A 20,464-nucleotide genomic window follows, 5' to 3' on the forward strand; every position below is an offset into this window, starting at 1 on the left:
AATACACGTGTTTGTTTGGAAAAAAATGTAACATCTTCTTACAGGCAACAAGAACACAAAAAGGTTAATTTCTTATTCATGTCCCGATGATTTTCCATTATCATTAACAACTGTAGCCAGACAAATAACTATCGTTCTACAATGAAATGCAAACTGCATGCAAAATACAAAAGCCCTGCTTTTAATATAACTGTTGTCACTGTGACACTGAAGATCTGTTTTGTATGTTTAGTTTGCTTGAGTGGTACCTTTTTGTTTTACTTTACACCCCACTATATTGTACTTTTTACTACATTCATCTGACGTAAAGTTACAAGTTACTTTTTAAATAAACGACAAACAACAACGATTGATTAAACCGCAAACCCATATTTAAGTAAAGTCACGTAACATTTTATTTTGAAAAAAGAAGACCGGAAGTCGCAATTTTGTGTGGTTGATAGTGCTCCCCTTTAATAGTCAATTATCAGGTAATAAATCATATGATGGTGACTTTAACGTGTTTCTTCTGATTTAACGGTAATTTACGGTCAAATTACGGAGAAAACCAACGGTCAGGTAACTAACGTTGACCTGGCGTTCATGACGCACGATCCCATCATTACTGAGAACGTGTAATGTTAGCTAACGTTTCAACTGCCGTCACTTAAGCTAATTATCCGTTAATCGAAGTTTCTTTGAGGCTGTAGGGGCGGTGTTGATTGTCTTATATACGCTAGCGAAAGTCATTTGTTGTTTAGGTAAATGCTAACCTTAGTATTTTGTGGCTTTATCTGGGCCGTTTAACATGACTGTTTATCTAATGCCGTAGCTATATTTGTTACTCAATAATTTGCAGCATAACGTCAGTGAACGTCAGTTCACAAGACGCATCCAGGTGACTCAAGTTAAAAACACTTTTGGTTCTTTGCCGCTAGAGGTCAGTATGACACAGAACCGGTATAGCAGGAACTTAGTTAACCCTCCTCATTTTACACAAGTACAACGTGACGTAACGTTACATTACTTAACAACAATATTAATACTTAAAATACGAACAGTTCACATTTAAAATATAAAATGAGTTTAGATGTATTCGTCGCCCGGCTAGCTCAGTCGGTAGAGCATGAGACTCTTAATCTCAGGGTCGTGGGTTCGAGCCCCACGTTGGGCGCATAATCTTTTCCGCTTTGTCATACGTTGTCATAAAAGTGCACTTGGCTTTACTGTGCACCGTGCAATGCTACCACGACGAGAGACGACACTATAATTGTAAAGACAATGTTCAGTGCTAGTGTTTTATTCGATTTCATTATATTGAAGGGGTTTTCCAAATATTTTGAAACCCCCTTCTAATTCTGTGGAGGCCATCATGTGTATGGGAAGCTAATCTAACACTGTAAGTCTAACACATTGCTTGTAAAGTATGTTTTAATGTAGACAATAGACTATAGCAAGTTAGGAAGCAATAGTTTGTGTTGGTGTTGTAATTGATTGCATTACATTAAACATTTTCTTCACATATCCACACATCCACATTTATGGAGGAATAAACTTCTTTCAATATAATGCAGTCTGGTATAACAGTATTAATTACAGCCATACAAATGACCTAAGAGCAGTGTCAACAACTGATTCAGTTAAAAAAGGAACAATATCCGAAAGACATTGAATATTGTATTCATAGCAGAGTTATTATATAGGATTTCATTATATCATATTTTTTGAATTTTATATTTTATCACTGCTGCAAAATGTCAAAAGGACAACTAAAACTGGTGTTTTATTCAGCCGTGTTTAATCATTAATTATCACTGTTACAGCACAGACTTTATACAAAGCTCCTCCAGTGTCAAATTTCAATTTTCGTATTTCCTCTCTTGGAGAAGGAAATTTAATTATATTTACTGAGAACATGGGCTTGTACATTTATTATGAGGTTATTACAGTAACACCAGTAATGTGTGGAATACATAAGACATGGCTTCCTCAAAACTCTTTTTTACTTTCCTTTACAAAACATCATAAAAGTGTTTTGACTGTACAATTTATCTTTTTAGCTGCCTAATTTTATTTTCCTTTTTTTTTTTATTGCAGACTGAATAGCCAAAATAGGTGAGGAGCCACAGCCTCTCTTTTCTCTGGAAACTGCCAAGAGGGAGGGAGGAGTTTAAACAAAGGCCCTCTCCACATAAAAAAAAAATGGAGGCTTGTGCAGAGAAGCCATGGTGTCCTGCTCCTCACAGTCTACATGCTGCCATTTCTACTTCTAAAGCCTTCAAATAAGACAACTACCACCAGGTTCTACACTTGGAAGCTTCAAAACATTGTTACACGGGGTTTGTACGTCGAAAATACTCATATTAATCATGTTATTTTGTGGTTTTAGGCCTAGCTCTCTGCTTATTTTCTTCCCCTGTCTCTGACACTCACAGTGCTGCCCCTGCCTGCACTGAACAAAGATAATTACTCAGGAAACATTTCGGCCAATCAGACGCGGCCTTGTATCCTGCCTGTGAGAGAAGCGACCAGTCAGGATCTGGCTAACAGCACTCGGGCCTGATCGCCTTGCCTGAAGAACGGAGCCTTCCCCGGCTGAGGGCTGAGAGTGTCCTCCATGTTTTATAAGTGTTGACATAACAGTGTGTCAGGCAGCCATGCATCCACAGAGGTAAGCTCTGTCTTTTTTATCTTAACTCTCTGATAACAACATGGCTTCCTTCTTGTCGTTGTGGTGACTGTTGGTTTCTCATGATGAATGTGCACACCTTAAAAAATAGTTTAGTGTGCAGGAGGAGGAGCTGGGGTGGATTGGAGGCCTCGCCAGGCCTCTCTGCTCCACAGTGCTGAGGGTGGGGGGTTGGGTAACGACTCTCACCCCTGCTCTCTCTCTGTGTCTCAGGGTCACATGGGTGCCCCAGACAACCAGGCTGCCATACAGGAGGCAGGGTGGACCATGGCAAATCCTGTTCCTTTTTTATAATGCAAAAGAGTGTTAGATTTAAAAATGGCACCCACATCTCCTCTCTGTTGTGGCAGTCTTGTGTTGTAGCCTGGCAGAGAAAGAATGGGGGATGGGCAGTGGAGGAGGAGGAGTAGGGGGGGGGGGTGGGTTTATTATGTACTCTTTGTAAGTGAATTGGCTCTATGCTGTTTTCTTGTGTGTCATGCCAGGCCGGGGAATAGACGTGGGGGGCAACAGATGTGCTTGTTAGGAGGACAAGGAGTGCAGGGCATAACTGAATACTGGTTTTCAGACTTGCTATTGTACATGTAAAATAAATTGTCCAGAAGCTGAAAACTGTACGACTTAATACACGTTAAAAAAAAACAAAAAACTGTAGAGTTTCTACACTCCACATTGATGAGAGGATGAGCCCACATGAAACAAAACTATTGTCAGAGGGGGATCCTCCGCCAAATCCTCCAATCGAATCTTTATGAAATAAAATGTTGAGACTCCGGTTACTTCTATTTTAAAGCCAAAGGCCCTGAGTTTACAGCTCTGAGCTTCGTCCTCTTTTATAAGAATATTGTGAAACTGCTTCCTCCACTCTGTGATCCTCAGAAAGACAGGGGCCATTTTGTGTTTGGCTCTCCTTAGGAGAACTGTAGTCTTCTCTTTACAGATCACACAGCAGGGACAGAGCAACAACACCAGACTAAACAGGTTTTTACATGACGTGTGTGTGTGTGTGTGTGTTTGTTTGTGTACATGTTGCAATATTTTCTCTTATCCCCTTTTGGTAATCTGTGCTCTTTTTTTGTTTTGCATGAACCAGAAATGTCATTGATACATAGAGATAAAAAAAAAGGAAAAGAAGCAGTTTTCTATCAATGTGTTTTTATAAGAAATCAACACAAAGACAAAGATTATGAGTAAACTCTTCACTCTTTGTTGCACTTGTATATTTTTCAGAGCTCTGACTGTACAATGTGTTACATAATGTTTCACTGTTTTAGCAGTCTCAACTGCGTGGGGGGAAACGGAGGACGTTCTCTTTTTCTTGTGGCCTGACACGAGATGTGTTTCATCTGCACGACAGCCACAAAATAGTAACATTAGTCAGTGTTTCCTCTCTCTGTAAAACCAGAAAGTTAACTTTTACTACTGCACAGTAATGATTTACTTCACAGTGATTGAGCCTGAGATATAAATGCTACATTGATAGTTAGAAATGTGAGCAATGTGTAACGTCGTGGTGTGGCATGGCCTCCTTTTGCAACGTAGCAGCTAAACAGGACGGCAGAGGTTGAATAGCAGAAACACTTGAGTTATGCATCAAAACCAAATATAATCTCCAACAACTTTATTTTTTTCAAATCCCCCGTCATAATCAAGAAGGGCAAACTAAAGTGACGGACTATAAACCGTCTGATGCAGGGGGAAATCTCTGCATTGCAGCAAAAATGCTTTTTAAGAGGAAGAGGGGAGCCTGCACACTGTGATACGTGTGGTATAGCACAGCCGACCAATAATGTTCCACCCTGTTGGCCCTCCAGCCAATTGCAGCTGCAGTTGAGGTTAAAGATTGACAATCAGAGGGAGAGCAGCAGGGAGAGCAAGGGCCTTCTGGAAAATTCCACAGCCATCTTTGATTCACCCTGTACAGCCTTATATAAATCCAGGTCAAATCTTTCTTTAATACAGGTTATTCTGTGCATACTTGTAGTATAGTTTTGTGTTGATCCATTGTTTTAACATTGTGAAGGATTCGCGCTAAAACGGGCATCTTTATGTAGTTAAAATAATTTTATTAAATGTAAAGAAGGACCTTCTGCTTTTTATTTAGTTTTTGTTGATTTCAGGAAGAAAAGAAAAGGCTAATAGGAAGTGTTTCTTTTGTCTGCATGTGGTTGTCTTTTAAAAGCTGAATGTCTCTTGTTATTGTATAAAGCCTAATAATCTCTCTGGGGTTTTGTGCAGCACGGTGAGTAGGATGTTTTGCAGTCAATGGTATTAATACCAAGTGTTTCCAGTGGCAGTTCCAGAGCAGAGTACAGTAATGATGTTTGCATCGAATGGCTTTCCTGGACTGCCATATAGAGAGGCCATTTGTTCACATATTTGTCTGTTTGGTGTGTAAGTACCGCACATTCTTTTAGGTATAGAGAATAGCTTTGCCAGGATCTCAGTGTGGCTTCACAGTGACGGTCTCTCTTTCTTCAAAATGAAATCTAATTATTCTATGACAGCAGTATTCAGGGAAGGAGGCAAGCCAAGATCGAGGACATAAAAAAAAAAAAAGGAGATGAGTGCTTCTCATTTTGCTGGATTTTCCCGCGTCTCCCTCTCTGTGTTCTACCTCTTATCTCTGTGATCGTCCGTGAAGGTTTGACTTGACATAGCTGTGTTTTTTTTTTTAAATGTTGGACTGTAATCTCCACAGATCTCTCTGGTCCTCCTGCATGGATGTGCCAGTGCCTGAGTCTGAGCCTCGGAGTGGGGGATGGGGGAGAGGGGGGAGGGGAGCAAGCTGTGGCCTCCATTTTCTGTGACGAGAGAACCCTGCTCGTCTCTCACAGGAGTGGAATCTAAAAGGCATTGAGTCAGTGTTATTTCCTTTTTGTCCATCAGGTACTACTTGCAGAGGGGAATACTGTGTGTTTTCTTGAACCCGCGTCTCCCTGGAATATATCCCAGAATCTGCTGAGGATTTATTTGCCTTGTGTGATGGATCATAGCTCCTGATCTGAGAATGTGTTTTGGATCAGCATACTTTTTCTCTGTTGGTCATCCTGTGTTCCCTGGTAGTTGCAGCAATGGCTTAAGTGTGTATATATTATAGGGTTGTGGCACTTTGTTCAGCAGCTCTTCCTGCTATAGCGACTGCTCTCTCTTTTCAGGGCTGTGGTACACGTAGCAGAGCGGCTTGGCTAACGTTTTCTTATTTTCATGTGGGCCTCGTTTGTTCACTCAGTCCGGAACAGGAAGGCCCCGGAGGGGTTGGGGTGCGTGTGTGCGTGTGCGTGTGTGTGTCTGTGTGTGACTGTTGGCAGGCTGAAACAAGGAAACCCATATGCCATATTTTTATAGAAACTCTGCTCAACCCATGTTTGACATTTTCCAGGCTACGCAGGTTATGATGCAGTTATTTTATGTTTCAGTTTGATAAGCTGTCTGTGATTGCCAGTCTGAAAGAACAAGGGATGCATTCAGAATAGCTTTGATGATTGTGAAGTGTTTGCTTTGTCACAGTATCTGGTGTTTTGTCTGGTATAAGGAAGATATTTTAATCATTGTTACACCTGAATTGTGTAGCAAACATCAAGGTTGACTTGGTGTTTAAATGGGTGTAGGTGTAATTGCTGATGTGATCACATCTAATCCCTTTCAGTCATTAAACCCTTTTTGAGGATAGTGAACTGACATTTGATCAACTTTGTGAGGAATGTCTCTTTAAGGGTGGAGGAGGGGGCATGAACAGCATTCCTTTACTTTCAGAAGAGGGGGGGGAAAAAAAGCTTATCCCACAAATGTGGTTGACCTTTGAGTCAGCCTGTAAACCCATCATCCTAGCTGGAAACCAGAGCTGCGGGCAAAGCTATGAACTGGTCAAGTGTGTGACCTGTCAGGGGTCTTTGGGAAGGTTTTCTTCTCGGGGCTTGTGAATAAAGGAGACATCCTTGGAACAGGGCCCTCTGTCGCTCTGACAAAGGAGGAGCCAAATACTCAAAGACTTTCATTTATCGCCAGAACCCCTTTATTCTCATCCTTTTTTTTTTTTTTCCTCAGAGGAAATGAGATGAGAGCAAGACGGGAGCCCTCGGAAATCAGTCTTTCCCGTGCTAGACGGATGCATGTTGGATCTAGTGTATTCTTCACTTTTGAATTGTTTCATAATTTAAGATGTATAAACCTGTTTACATCAGCTTTGTAAACACAGTAGGATAAAAACATACAAAATGCTCATGTAAGTCCACAATTACATATGTGAATATTTCTTAAATGGATAATGTGTGGTGTACTAATGTACAGCTTGGATGAAGGACCGTGATTTAAACATGAATTTGGCCAAGAAAGCTGCTTTTTAAATATACATGCCTTGAAGATTTAGGTCAAAGATGTTTTTAGATATACCTCGTTTGAAGTTTGTTAGATGGATCTCTCGCTATTTGTTTCCAAGAATGGGCCCAAATCCTTCGGGGTCACCCTGTTGTTACTAAAGGGGCTTGAGAGGTAGCAGAAACGTTTACTGTTAATGAGACTCTGTCCCTCCAGTAGTATGGACCAACTCCCTCTGGCGTTCTCCTTACGATAGGTCTGTTCACTCTTTATTATAAAGAAAGCGCAGCAAAGATTAGGATCTAATCGGACTGCAATCTATAGCTGCAATGTCCCCTGAAGGACCGAGTCGCAGGATTAATAAAATGGCCATATGTGTTGTGAATATTAACTTGTGCTTAGCGGAGAGGAGCGTTGCTATGGTGATTGTTCCTCTTAAAGCATAAAGAACGTACTCGGAATTGTTTGTCGCTGATGATATGGAAAAAGGATTTAAACTTGGTAGCACGATGTCAGATGTGCTGAAATGAAATCAACTAATAACAATGGAAACCTGCAGAGTCCCTATTGACGGACCCTCTGGGACCTCGGTGCCTTAGGTGGTGTTCCACTTGTTTACTGTTATGCTGATGTGGTTTCTGAACACCCTTTCTGACTTTGTGTTTGCCTCCTTTTTCTGTGTGCTCTTGTTTGGTGCTCAGCAGTCTGGCTGAGGAGGAGATAAAGACAGAGTCTGACGTGGTAGAGGGGATGGAGGCATCTGTACGATCCAAAGGTAAGTCTCTCTAGGGCCGAGCACCTCTCGTGTAGAGTCAAACATCTTCGGCGTCTTTGTTGAACGAGAATTTAGATGTTGTTTACTGTAAGTTAACGAGACAAAGACAATCCATTACGCCTGGCTGCCTGCCTGATTTTAGACATTTGTTTCAAGTATCAACGCAGGGTCTTGTTAGTTCAGAGGGAGCCCTCAAGCTATTTGTTAGTATAAAGTGGTAATATAATATGTACAAGTGGCATCTTCAATAATAATTAGATCAGTTGGCTGTCTGTAGTAGATGAGCACTGCATCTGACCATTGAATTTCTCAGGTAAAACTAACTGCAATTTGCATTTTCTTAGAGAAACTAAGTTCTAAGAATGTGGGATGATGTTTTAGGATTGTTTCCTCCCTCTTATTTATTCTAGGAATGGCTAAATTACTGTCATGGCACCCGTGTTTTAATCTTCTTAAGCTTGTGTTGAGTGTAGTGAACAATACAAGCCATCGTGTGAGGACCTGATTGTCTTTCTGCTCCCAGTCCCTGATCCACCGGCGTTAGCAGAACGACCTGTGGTACCACAGAAGAGAAAGGTCTCCAGTCCCACCCATTCCTCCAATGGACACTCTCCCTCAGACACCTCCCCTAGCCCTCTCAAGAAAAAGAAGAAGCCTGGGGCCATCAACAACAAAGACCAGGTAAGTGCTATAGTATACTCATTTCAGGATCTGGCGTGCTCTCAAAGGCTGTGGCTAAGGGTGTACTCGCAGCAGGAGGTAGTGGAGGTCTGACCTTCAGTTAGCGAAGGAGATGGCGCCAAAGATGATCCAAAGCAAATGGTTCAGCTCAACTCACTTTTATTAACAGGTGCGTTTCCCCATTTCGTTTCCCACTTCGGATAGTACCCCCTCAGTGTGGCTGAGCGCCGTATAATGTTTACAAGCGAGTCAGGCACAACACATCAATGGTCAGGCAGCTGTACTTCTTCTCCCTCTGTACTGAACGCAGACTGGTGCTACAGTGACTCACTATCGCCTCTAGAGGAACAAGTGGTATTACAAGACTGGACGGAGCGGAACTAGTCAGTTAGCATGCTAATTTCAGTAGATATCTCTGCAACACGATACATAGACGCCTTTGACATAACGTCAACACTGTTACCTCTTCACACTCTGTTAAGTTCATTATAAATTCTGGCATATCTTACACAGTGAACTTTTAAGACGTCTCTCAAAGGTATTCATATTGTTTAACATCTGAAAAGTGCCACAAATGGGTTAAGTATGAAATGAAAAAGAAGCACTTGAGTTAAAACTGTGGCTCCTTTCTTATCTCCACATAACTGCCATCGGGCATGGTGTGAATGTCTGATTGTCAGTTTCCAAAATTGTTAACACAGCCTGTCCGACAAGCAGTTCAGATGGGGGGGGGGTATAGTGGCACCCCTTTAGTCTTTTTCTCTAACCTATTCCCTTCTCCCACCAAAATTAGCGTGTAAATGCAGGTTCTTTTATACACAGGACAGCCTTCTAAAAATAGGCGACAGCCTCCTTTCACGTTTCGCGAGTAGACGAGTATACCGCTCTGTTTTTTTTCCTGGTGTGTCACAAACGCACCGGCCAGGAAACAGTGGAAAAAAAAACAGTTACTACTTGTTTTATATCTGTTACTGAATTAGTCTCTCTTTGAAACTCTCAACCCAGAATTGGTGATTGTTGGAACAGTGGAAAGACTAACAAAGACATTTTCTTCACGAGTTTTATTTTTGGCATTCTCTGCAGAGAAAGCTCATTGACGGACATCTTTCTTGGTCAAAAACATGCCACCTGCGAGAGCACGCCAATTTAGAGTTTTGACTGTAGTATATTGTCTTATATTGTATTATAGTCTAAAGACGGACAAACGTTTGGATGTAACCTGCTGCGACTGTGGCGATGTCTTGTTGTGATAGGTGTGTAGGTTTGGAGCAGTGCCATGGTCGGCTCCCAGATTATTATTTTTTGACATTTGCATATTTTTATGAATCACATCTGGTCATTTATGTCCTGTTGTTTTGCTGAATTTAAGTGTTATGCATTTTGATGATGGATGACTCTGATGCATATGTTTTATGTAACTGCTTGTTAAATTAATGTGGTCCCTTTTTAAAAAAAAAAAAAACTTGCATGACATATAAAGATAACGCTAGGGCTGAACAATTACTCAAAATCTAAATATTGTCATGCTGCAGGGATATCCTGCCCTACAAATCCTATTCTACAAACATCTTTGTTTTGTACAGATTCCTGCAAAATCACACCAACGTTAATGTTTTTCATTCAAAAATATACCTTTTTAATATCACAAACTGTCACAAAAAAATCTAAAATAACAGCAATTCGATTTTTCAACATTTTTATTGCATTTTCGTATAATATTTTGACCGAGTTTATATGATCTTTGATTGCCAAATAAGCTACAATTGAATTGAATTACTACTCCACTACTAATTTATACTTAACACTGATTTGGGGTAAGCTTAAGACTTAAGCTTTAGATCATCTTGAGCAGTGAAAGCCGATGCATCAGCTTCTATTCATCCATTAATGTATCATCAGCAAAGTACTAGTATCAGCAAAGGCACTGTGTTTAATTTAATTATAACATTAAAGCTGTTCTCCTCAAGCTCACACCCTGAAACCGGCTGGGTTAGTCTTGTTGCAGAGTCGAAACAGTCACGTGACCAGATGTTCAGATAGTTTACTTGTTGGCTTTAAAATGTGTTGTGTTTATGAATTATAATGCCCTCTATGCTGCTTACCCTGCTTATCCCACCTTATTGCTGTCTTGTTTCTGTTGCACTGCACCTTTTTTGTGTTCCTGCGTGTTTTTGAAACCTGCCCCCTTGTTTCTCTTGCCTGCATTTCAGTCAGAGCTAAGACATGGTCCCTTTTACTATATGAAGCAGCCAGCACTCACCACAGACCCTGTTGATGTTGTACCGCAGGACGGCAGGAACGACTTCTACTGCTGGCTGTGCCACCGCGAGGGCCAGGTGCTCTGCTGTGAGCTCTGCCCCAGGGTGTACCACGCCAAGTGCCTCAAACTACCAGCCGAGCCCGACGGCGACTGGTTCTGTCCAGAGTGTGAGGTATCTCGCAGAAGGCGTGTAGTGGTGTGGCTGTACACAAATTATTGTGGCAAAGCACAATCTGGCTTGCTTAGTAGACAAAAGGGGTGTCTGATCATGTGCCATGAGCAGCTTCAGCTAAAGAGACATCGGTGGTATCACCTGCTTTTGTCTGTGGTTGATCCTAAAACCTACAGACCCCTTGGCCCTCCATGACACATGGTGTGACACCCCGGCAAGCTAATTGCTCACACTGCAAGTTTGAGCGATGTTAGGTGATTGAAGTTTTGATCTGCTCCATAACATTTAGGCAAATTTAATATACACTTCTTTTCATTGGCACAATTATTAATATTATGTACAAACTCAAAAGAAAGCATGTACATTTACAAAAGTTAAGATGCAAGTTTATATTAGTATCCATATCCTTTTGATTGGTGTTTGTTGTTTTCAGTATTTGTTCATTTATGTCATTAATTAATAAACTTTTTATTTTTGTTGCAGAAAATAACAGTTGCTGAATGCATTGAAACCCAGAGCAAGGCAATGACGATGCTGACATTAGACCAACTCTCCTACTTGCTCAAATTCGCACTCCAAAAGATTAAACAGCCTGGGGTAAGAGCCTGTAAAGAACCATTGTATGCTGGTTCAATAGGCCTCTTATAATCCTCCTAAATTCAACAAAATGTTGCATTTAAAGCCCCTTGAGGAAAATGTGATATTAGACTATATATATAAATAAAATTGACTTGAATTAACTTTTATATTAAAAAATAAAGGTCCAGGATATATATCCAGGACATGAGACATCTAACATTTTGGCTAACTCATTGTTTCATTTTTTGTCTAAAATGAGCAGACTGAACCTTTTCAGAAGCCCGTGTCTCTGGAACAGCATCCGGATTATGCAGAGTACATTTTCCACGCCATGGACCTGTGTACTTTAGAGAAGGTAACATTTCTTTCTTTTTTCTTTTTCTCTAACAAAAGAGTAGATGAAGAACTAAAGAGTACACTGTAGTACACAAGAAAAGAATACAAGATACACTATCTAAAACAAAGCATAAGATTTGTGTCTCCGTTTTTATAATGTATAATTATCTTCTTTGAATTGTTTTGTCTTTGATTTAGTTATTTTCTCTTTTTAATAGAATATCAAAAAGAAAATATATGGCTGCACCGAAGCCTTTCTTGCTGACATGAAATGGATTTTACACAACTGCATCATCTATAATGGAGGTAAGCTACAGATGTATCCATAATCCCTCTACTCAGCTAATTTATAATATAAATTAAGATTGTGACTTTATTCCAGGCAATCACAAATTAACAGCAACTGCAAAAGTCATCATCAAGATTTGTGAACATGAGGTAAGGAGCTTCACTAACCTAATAATAGAACATATTCTGTAGATGTGTCTGATTTATAAATGAATTACATCTTTGTCATTTAATGTGTTTCTAGATGAATGAAATTGAGGTGTGTCCAGAGTGCTACCTGTCTTCATGCCAAAAAAGGGACAACTGGTTTTGTGAGCCATGTGTAAGTCCACGATACTAGGTTTATACCTTTTTAGTTCAGATTTTAGATCTGTGAGGAATTGATGTAATATGTTTGTTCCTAATAGAGTCAACCCCACCCCCTAGTCTGGGCTAAGCTAAAGGGCTTTCCCTTCTGGCCAGCAAAAGCACTTCGGGATAAGGACGGGCAGGTAGACGCACGCTTCTTTGGGCAACATGACAGGTGAGAGACGCGTTTGAGCATCGTAGAGGAAATGTGTGTGGCTCTACAGTATGTATTAGGGATGTTGGACCAAAACTAAAACCTGTTTAGTATCCTGGTTATTCTAATTTACTGAATGTTTTATTGTGCCTATATGTAGGGCCTGGGTCCCCATCAACAACTGCTACCTCATGTCCAAAGAGATCCCTTTCTCTGTGAAGAAGACAAAGAGCATTTTCAACAGTGCCATGCAAGAGATGGAAGTTTATGTGGAAAACATTCGGAAGAAATTTGGGGTCTTCAACTATGCACCCTTCCGCACTCCCTTCACACCCAACAACCAGCTACAGATGCTCCTGGACCCCTCCAACCCCAGTGCTGGGACCGTGAAAACAGAGAAACCAGATAAACTTCGCTTCAACTTTGACATAACCGCGTCTCCTAAAATGGTCCTCGGCAAGAGTTCCACACCCAGTGGCATGAGTCGGAGGGTCTCGATGACAGACATGCCTCGGTCTCCCATGAGCACCAACTCCTCGGTTCACACAGGGTCCGATGGGGAGCAGGATATGGAAAAGCCCGGCAGGAATCCTGCCTTCCACTACAGCACTGGAGAGGAATCAATGGATTGTACTGGTAAATACATTTGAAAGTTTCTATGATCTCTTCAGCGGACGTTGAAGTCACATGCTTCATGCATGTCGTCATTTAATCGCTAAATCTGTTTCCGTTGCACTTTATCGCATTTTGCTTTTTATGGATAAATCAACTTTTCCACCGCATCAAAGCTTAAAACGTTTTTGCGTTATTTCAAGATTTCAGTTTTCACTATGCACAAATTTGAAAGAGCATAAAAACAGGTTAATGGTAATGCACCTAGTGGGAAAGGGGTCGCTCGTAGAGCTGAACCCACCGAGAAATGTCACCTAAAAATGTGGCTGTCCGGCCAATTGGTAGAGAACAAACCAGAGCGAAAAGAAGAGTAACAATTGGACTTCATCAGGTGGCCAGAGACACGACTCTGAATTAATTATAATGTTGCTCCATAACTGCTTTATTTGTAAATATTTATTTTATTTAATCTTTATTCAACCAGGCAAGTCATTATAAACATTATACTATTGTTATTTACAATAGGCAACTGTCTTTCATGACTGGAGTGATGCTGTTCTAAAAATCATTTTACATTTGTTATTGCAGCATCTCCTTTCTCAGGCAAGATGGGTCCTGCAGGCAGCCCGAAGCCCTTTAACCCTGGACTAGTGCCCAAGCAGGAGAGGACTGCAGGCACAGGGGGCATCCTGAATCTCAACCTGGGTCAGTACCAACAGCACACATGTACTGTAATGATGTTGTCATGAAGACTAATAATCAACACATTATTATTATTATTATTATTATTATTATTATTATTATTATTATTATTATTATTATTATTATTATTATCATGTTGTACTGAAATCGAACATTTACTTGTTCCTTTCAGATCGTGTGAAGGCTGAGATGGATCTGAAAGAGCTGAGTGAGACTGTGCAGCAGCAGCAACAACAGCAGCAGCAGCAACAGGGAGCGTCTGCTTCCCTCCCCACCCCAAAGAGATCCATCAGGAGCCTGGATAAGACTATTGAGAGCTGCAAGGCACAGCTTGGTACACACAATCTCCTTTTGTGATATTTTTTCAACAATATTCCATGTGATAAATTTGGGAGAATTGAAGCAGAAACATGTGATTTCAGACAATCAGAAATCCTTTATTTGTCCCATGACGGGGAAATTCACATTTACAAGAGCAAGAGAGTAAAGTGGCGAGTAACAATTAAATAGAATAAAATACAGTAACAGTAATATAAGTACAGTCATTGGAAAACATGTGTAGGAGTGAATATTGCACATGACAGTGGTAATTGCAAAAGTTATAAAAAGTGAATATTGCACAAGGCATTGATAATTGCACACTGTGGGAATAGACTTTTCTTGGTGTGGTGGTCCACCAGGGGCCGTGGTGATTGTACAGTCTGACCGCTGCAGGAAGATCGATAATTAAATACATTTTTTTCTCTCTGACAAGAAGCACTTATTTTTTAAACTTTTTTTTTAAACATGTAATCTAGAATGTATGTTTCTCCATACAGGAATAGATGAGATCTCTGAAGATGTGTATAAAGGTGTGGATCACAGCGACTCTGAGGACTCTGAGAAATCTGACTCAAGTGACAGCGAGTATCTCAGCGACGACGAACACAAGCCAAAGAACTCTGCCCAGGAGGACAAGGACAAAGCGGAGAGAAAAAGGCCCAAAGCAAGCACGGAGGGAGAGAGTAAGGAGGGAGTTACAAGGACAGCGGATAAAACCACTCCTGAACCTTTGCTCAAAGACAAGCAGGGTAGCAATGGCCCAGTTAGGGACCTCCAGGACAAGCCCAGAACGCCCCAGTCTCACCATCTTACTGACAAACCCAAAGCCCCAGAGGAAGGCAGAGCAGCTGCTGTCACATCAGCGGCTGAGCAAGACTCTGATTCTGAAAGAGAGCTGGTGATCGACCTGGGAGATGAACATGGAGGCCGTGACTCAAAGAGGGCAAGAAGAGAGCCGGGAGCGTCTGCTGCCAAAACTCTCAAAGAGCCTAATGTTGCCAAGCTGGAAGGTGAGGCCTTTGAGATGTTGCATACATTTTCTCCTGTGATTCTTATTATGACTTGTGTTTCAGTTAGAAGGACAATTGGGAGGAAATAATATCCTTATAAAACACACACACAGCGAAGGGCAGGCCAGTGTGAGCTTCAGTGCAAAATTAAAACGCGTTGAACAACTCTCCAGTACACTATGCTTATTCACCAAGTTTTCTCCGCTATCTTGTCCTCAGGGTAGTGTCTTAGGCTGTTTTTCCAGTTTCCTTCATGTATACATTCCATGGATCAGTGATCTGTGGGATAAATCACCATAGATACCATGTATAAATAAACCTTAATGTTACCCTTATCTTAAAGATTCTACAAAACCATTACAAAATACCACTACTCTTCGTGGATATAGAAAGTATTATTAAAAATACAGATTGCCATAAATGCAAAACTTTCATAAAACTTACATTTTTAATTACAGCTATCTTTTTCAGAAATACAATTCTTTATTATTTCAATCACTTAAAAAGAAAATACACAGTACTCAAATTACTTCTTTCTCCACACATTTATAGATGACCCTTTTACTAATTTCAAGGTCTGTAGTTGACCTTAACACATCATCCATGAGGAGTATCCCTCCGATCTAGCATTGCACTCCTGCATCAAATTGTAGAACTCACGATGGACAGTTAAAAAAATTAATTAAAAAAACTTACCAAAATCGATGCAGCAGAACCAGAGATAGTTGTTTTGCTTTGCTAACTCCACACATTCTTCTTCCTTCTCAAAACTTGGCGCCTATATTACCCACAATGCAATTCAACCGGGAACAGGAGATTTGGGTGTGTTATGCGATGTAGCCTCGGGCTGTTGGGCTCAAACAGAGATGAGAAGCAGAGGTCTTTGAAGCTCACTTCTTTCTAACTACATACATATGACCTGTAAAAGAACATTGGAAATGTACTGAAAGGGGAACTCCTATTTTACTTATCACTCGTTCTCAAAGGAATCTGTTCCTTGAGGAATAATTGGTCTCCAGTAGACTTTACAGAGATGGCTTCCAAACCCAGTTCCTTATTCCTTATCGTCGTCTTGGGCCTAAAGTGCCAAGTTTAAAAATCCAGAATGCCTCACTCTTATGTAGAAATATTATTTTCTTTCTGCTCAGGTAAACTGCCTTCATCTGCTGCAGCAGCCACAGCATCGCGGGAAGCCGCCTCTAACCTAAAAGACTCTTTACAACCCACCATCACAGCAGCCCTCAACCTTGTTTCCACTGCAGCTTCTGGTCAGCCCAGTGCCACCACAGCTACCAGCGGATCCACCAGTGCACCGTCTTCTGCCTCCACCTCCGTCTCCACAACATCCCCAGTACCTGCAGCTGTAAAGAAACAGCGCCCTCTACTGCCTAAAGAGACAGCTCAAGCAGTGCAGCGGGCAGTGGTTTGGAATCCAACCAAATTTCAAACGTCCTCTCAGAAGTGGCACATGCAGAAGGTGCAGAGGCAGCAGCAGCATGGAGAGCAGTCAGCAGAGCAGTCAGCAGAGCCGACGCCGGCCCAGAGTCAAACACTCAGCCCACAGCAGCTGCAGTCACAACAGCACAACTCTTCCTCAAGTACCCGCTATCAGACCAGACAAGCAGCTAAGGGTATATACAGCAGCATAATCATTCATCTCAACATTAAACTCGACATATTAAGATAAATGTATATTAAAAGATTATATATTTCCATTTTTCCACCTGCAGTGCAAAAAGACGTGCCTCAGAGTACTTCCTCATCAACGACTACCCTGGTCACATCTGGCAGCTCCTCTTCTTTAATGTCTGGAGACTTGCAGATTCCTACGGGATCATCAGAGGTGGCTGCAGATATAACTAAATACACAAACAAGGTAATTTGCCCAATTTGAGTTCATATCAATTGAATTACTGTTATGTTCATTTAATTTGTACAGGATAAAGGTAGTTAAATCTGTGGACTAATACATTTTTTCCAAAACTCTGCAGATTATGGACACAATAAAAGGGACAGTGACTGAAATCTACAATGATCTTTCCAAAAGCACTTCAGGAAACACAATTGCAGAGGTACATTCTGGCATATAGACTTGTGCTTATATGTGTCATAATAATGCTTGCAAGTTTTAATCTTTGCATATTTTTCCTTCAGCTCCGTCGGTTAAGGATAGAGATTGAGAAGCTCCAGTGGCTGCATCAACAAGAGTTGTCGGAGATGAAGCACAACCTTGGTAAGTTCCCTGCTTCCACCAATATGTCACCACCACTCTGAGAGTTGATGTACTACTAAGCCATTTAAAACATATATTTTTTCTTTTCATTAATATTATATAAATACAATCCATCCATCCATCCATCGTCTACCGCTTATCTGGGGTCAGGTCGCAGGGGCAGCAGCTCCAGTAGGGAACCCCAAACTTCCCTTTTCCGGTCCACATCCTCCAGTTCCGACTGGGGGATCCCGAGGCGTTCCCAGGCCAGTGAGGAGATATAATCTCTTCCCCGGGGTCTCCTCTCAGCTGGACGTGCCTGGAACACCTCCCTAGGGAGGCACCCGCTTGTACCCGCGATATGAATACAAATGTTAATTCTTTGCACATGGCATGATTTTTTATTTTGTCTCACTTAAATGCAGAACTGACGATGGCAGAGATGAGGCAGAGTCTGGAGCAGGAAAGGGAAAGGTTGGTGGCTGAGGTGAAAAAGCAGATGGAGTTGGAAAAGCAGCAGGCAGTGGACGAGACCAAAAAGAAACAGTGGTGCGCTAACTGCAGGAAGGAGGCCATCTTTTACTGCTGCTGGAATACCAGTTACTGTGATTACCCCTGCCAGCAAGCCCACTGGCCAGAACACATGAAGTCCTGCACACAGTCAGGTAAGCAAGCACGTGTGGAAGCAAGCACGTGTTGGTGCAAGCAGTGTATAAGCAAGCACGTGTGTAAGCAAGCACGTGTGTAAGCAAGCACGTGTGTAAGCAAGCACGTGTGGAAGCAAGCACGTGTTGGTGCAAGCACGTGTGTAAGCAAGCACGTGTTGGTGCAAGCAGTGTGTAAGCAAGCACGTGTTGGTGCAAGCACGTGTGTAAGCAAGCACGTGTTGGTGCAAGCAGTGTGTAAGCAAGCACGTGGAAACAAGCACGTGTGGAAACAAGCACGTGTGGATAAACGGAAGTTGCAGCTACAAACACTATATTGATAATGTAAAGATAAAACGTTACACATAAGTTAACACAATTAAAACAATATTTTAAAACTATTAAAACGGTGAGAATATAATAAATAAATAAATAAAACCAGTTGAGACACGTGAGTTAAAAATGTGTGTGTGTGTGTGTGTGTGTGTGTGTGATATAAAGGTTAGGCAACATCTGTTGACCTGTGACACACAAAGCTGTTTCGCAATGGTTATTGAGAAAATATTTAAAGGAATTGGGCAATATAAATTCTAAAAGCAAGATTAGATATAGATAATTACAGATCCGGTGGAGGGGGGGGGGGTAATATTCTGAGAAAAACGTACACATTTTAAGTTGTAAATCTATGGGAAAAGGGATAGGGTGTATGAGGTTGATGTGGTTTTGTGACTTTAATCTCAGTGAGTTTCTGATTTTCTTTCTCATAAATCTGCGACTTTAATCTCAGAAATGTTATTCTTGCAATATTACCCCCCATCCCCGGCTCTGTATTTGTTTAAAATATGTTTTACCTACAATGGCCCTAATACGCTGTCCTTTCTATGGACTCCTCCTTATGGTTGGGTAGTCCCCTCATTCCTTTAAAGGCCCATAATATAACGTATCTGACCGACTGATAACAGTATAGTGTGACTCTGTAATAGTAAATACAGATGGCTTACCTCATTATTGTTTTTATAAACGCAGTCTTGCCTCTAAACCAACCTGTGGGTTAAGGGGCACATTCTGAAGACCAACACAAGCAGAATTACAGTACAGTGTCCATGTTCTCATTTTTATATTTGACTTTTCCTTCCAGCCACAGCTTCGCAGCAGGAGCCAGAAGCAGAGTCCAACTCAGACCCTTCAGTGAAATCATCAGGCCACTCTCCTGCCACACAGACCCTGCCCCCAGGCGCAGGATCCATATCGGACAAAAGCAACTCTCCCACATACATTGACAAGAGCAAGGACAGTGCTGGTGTTACTGTGACCTAACTGCTACACTACAGATACACTCGCACATTTTTCAAGGCCACTGTGGGGCTCATTGCGTCAGACAAGTGGCGTCAAACTTGGTGCTTGAAGACTTGCACCTCTGATAAATCACTTAGATTTTTCCATTCCCATGTGTACATCTGCTTGGTGGACTTTATTTTTTGGTTCATCTCTCATTTGCAGTTTCCACAAGTCTGTGTTCAGGTGGATTCACCATGTGAAAGTAGTCTGTCTTGAGAAATAAAATGTGAGGTTGTATGTTTTCATACTGTAGTTTTGTTATAGCGCTGTTACCACTTTTGTTTCAAGTCTGAACAACAAGATTGTACCAACCCACAGAATATTTACACTTTTCAATGCTGCTCTTAAGTACTTCACATCTGTTTTTATTATTTTGTTGATTGCCCTCCATATTATGAGACAAAAAGGTAATCAACAGTTGATATTCATTGATTATGGTGCCATCAGAGGTATTTTGAGTTATGCAAGTTTCATCTTTGTTTTAAACCATGTCCGCTTCATGTCAACTGGGATATTTTGAGTAATGCAAGTTTTAAACATTATGTTTTCAACAATGTCCTTTTCACGTCTGTGAAGGCATTTTTGGTTCATACCAATTTTGTATTGTAGTTCCACATTGTATAGACTTACATAAAACATATCTGTGATTTATTAAAAAAAAGAACTAAACAATGTAAACTGTACAAAGTTTTTGTAAGAAAATACCTGAACAATATTTATAGTGTTTTATGTTTTTATAGTACGTTTAATTAAATCACAATTCTATGTGTCTAAAAAAAACAAAAAACAAAGAAGAAGAAAGATATTTGAAAATAAATGACTTCATATGAATGTCAGCTGTGAGCAAAGTCTCTGTTTCTATCCAAAGCTGATCCGGATCAGACTGTGTCTAAGAACGGGGGAGGCATAAATAGAAACTGCATTTTGGCTGGATATTATTTCCTGTGAGCATGTCTGATTTGGGCTTGTGTTCGTGTTTACATATTGTACATACAATAAATGGTATTGTGAAGAAAAAATAAAAATGCTCTGATCAACTTAACACAG

The 20,464-nt window shown here is 40.9% G+C and overlaps 1 protein-coding gene and 1 non-coding gene across 15 annotated transcripts; both read left to right on the forward strand.

Moving 5' to 3' along the window:
- The first annotated feature begins 450 nt into the window (after positions 1-450).
- LOC115010701 (protein kinase C-binding protein 1-like) lies at positions 451-20,459 on the forward strand. Of its 14 annotated transcripts, none has more exons than XM_029435430.1 (22): positions 451-558; positions 2,077-2,322; positions 2,415-2,650; positions 7,690-7,760; positions 8,284-8,441; positions 10,730-10,873; positions 11,357-11,470; positions 11,715-11,807; positions 12,007-12,094; positions 12,171-12,226; positions 12,321-12,398; positions 12,484-12,599; positions 12,739-13,214; positions 13,779-13,895; positions 14,065-14,226; positions 14,711-15,223; positions 16,372-16,854; positions 16,954-17,099; positions 17,215-17,295; positions 17,378-17,456; positions 17,861-18,100; positions 19,218-20,459. In XM_029435430.1, exons 3-22 carry the CDS (start codon positions 2,637-2,639, stop codon positions 19,394-19,396), a joined length of 3,408 nt encoding a protein of 1,135 aa, XP_029291290.1. In that variant the 5' UTR covers positions 451-558; positions 2,077-2,322; positions 2,415-2,636; the 3' UTR covers positions 19,397-20,459. The 14 variants fall into 14 exon arrangements, with proteins under 14 accessions (XP_029291290.1, XP_029291284.1, XP_029291282.1 ...); XM_029435424.1 differs by having other exon boundaries at positions 538-558; positions 10,652-10,873; positions 12,153-12,226; XM_029435422.1 differs by having other exon boundaries at positions 541-558; positions 7,687-7,760; positions 10,652-10,873; positions 12,153-12,226.
- On the forward strand, positions 1,081-1,153 carry trnak-cuu (transfer RNA lysine (anticodon CUU)). Its single transcript has one exon. It is a non-coding gene; the product is annotated as a tRNA-Lys (tRNA).
- Positions 20,460-20,464: the final 5 nt, after the last annotated feature.

Source organism: Cottoperca gobio, chromosome 7, assembly GCF_900634415.1.
Source record: "Cottoperca gobio chromosome 7, fCotGob3.1, whole genome shotgun sequence".
In the NCBI taxonomy this organism is placed as follows: Eukaryota; Metazoa; Chordata; class Actinopteri; order Perciformes; family Bovichtidae; genus Cottoperca; species Cottoperca gobio.

What these genes read in the sequence shown, in the direction of transcription:
- LOC115010701 (XM_029435415.1), top strand. Translation starts at nt 4,358, where the DNA reads ATGCAGGGGGAAATCTCTGCATTGCAGCAAAAATGCTTTTTAAGAGGA. An exon ending in GGCATCTGTACGATCCAAAG is followed by an intron (nt 7,761 to 8,283) that starts GTAAGTCTCTCT and finishes TTCTGCTCCCAG; the next exon opens with TCCCTGATCCACCGGCGTTA. An exon ending in AAAAGATTAAACAGCCTGGG is followed by an intron (nt 11,471 to 11,714) that starts GTAAGAGCCTGT and finishes TAAAATGAGCAG; the next exon opens with ACTGAACCTTTTCAGAAGCC.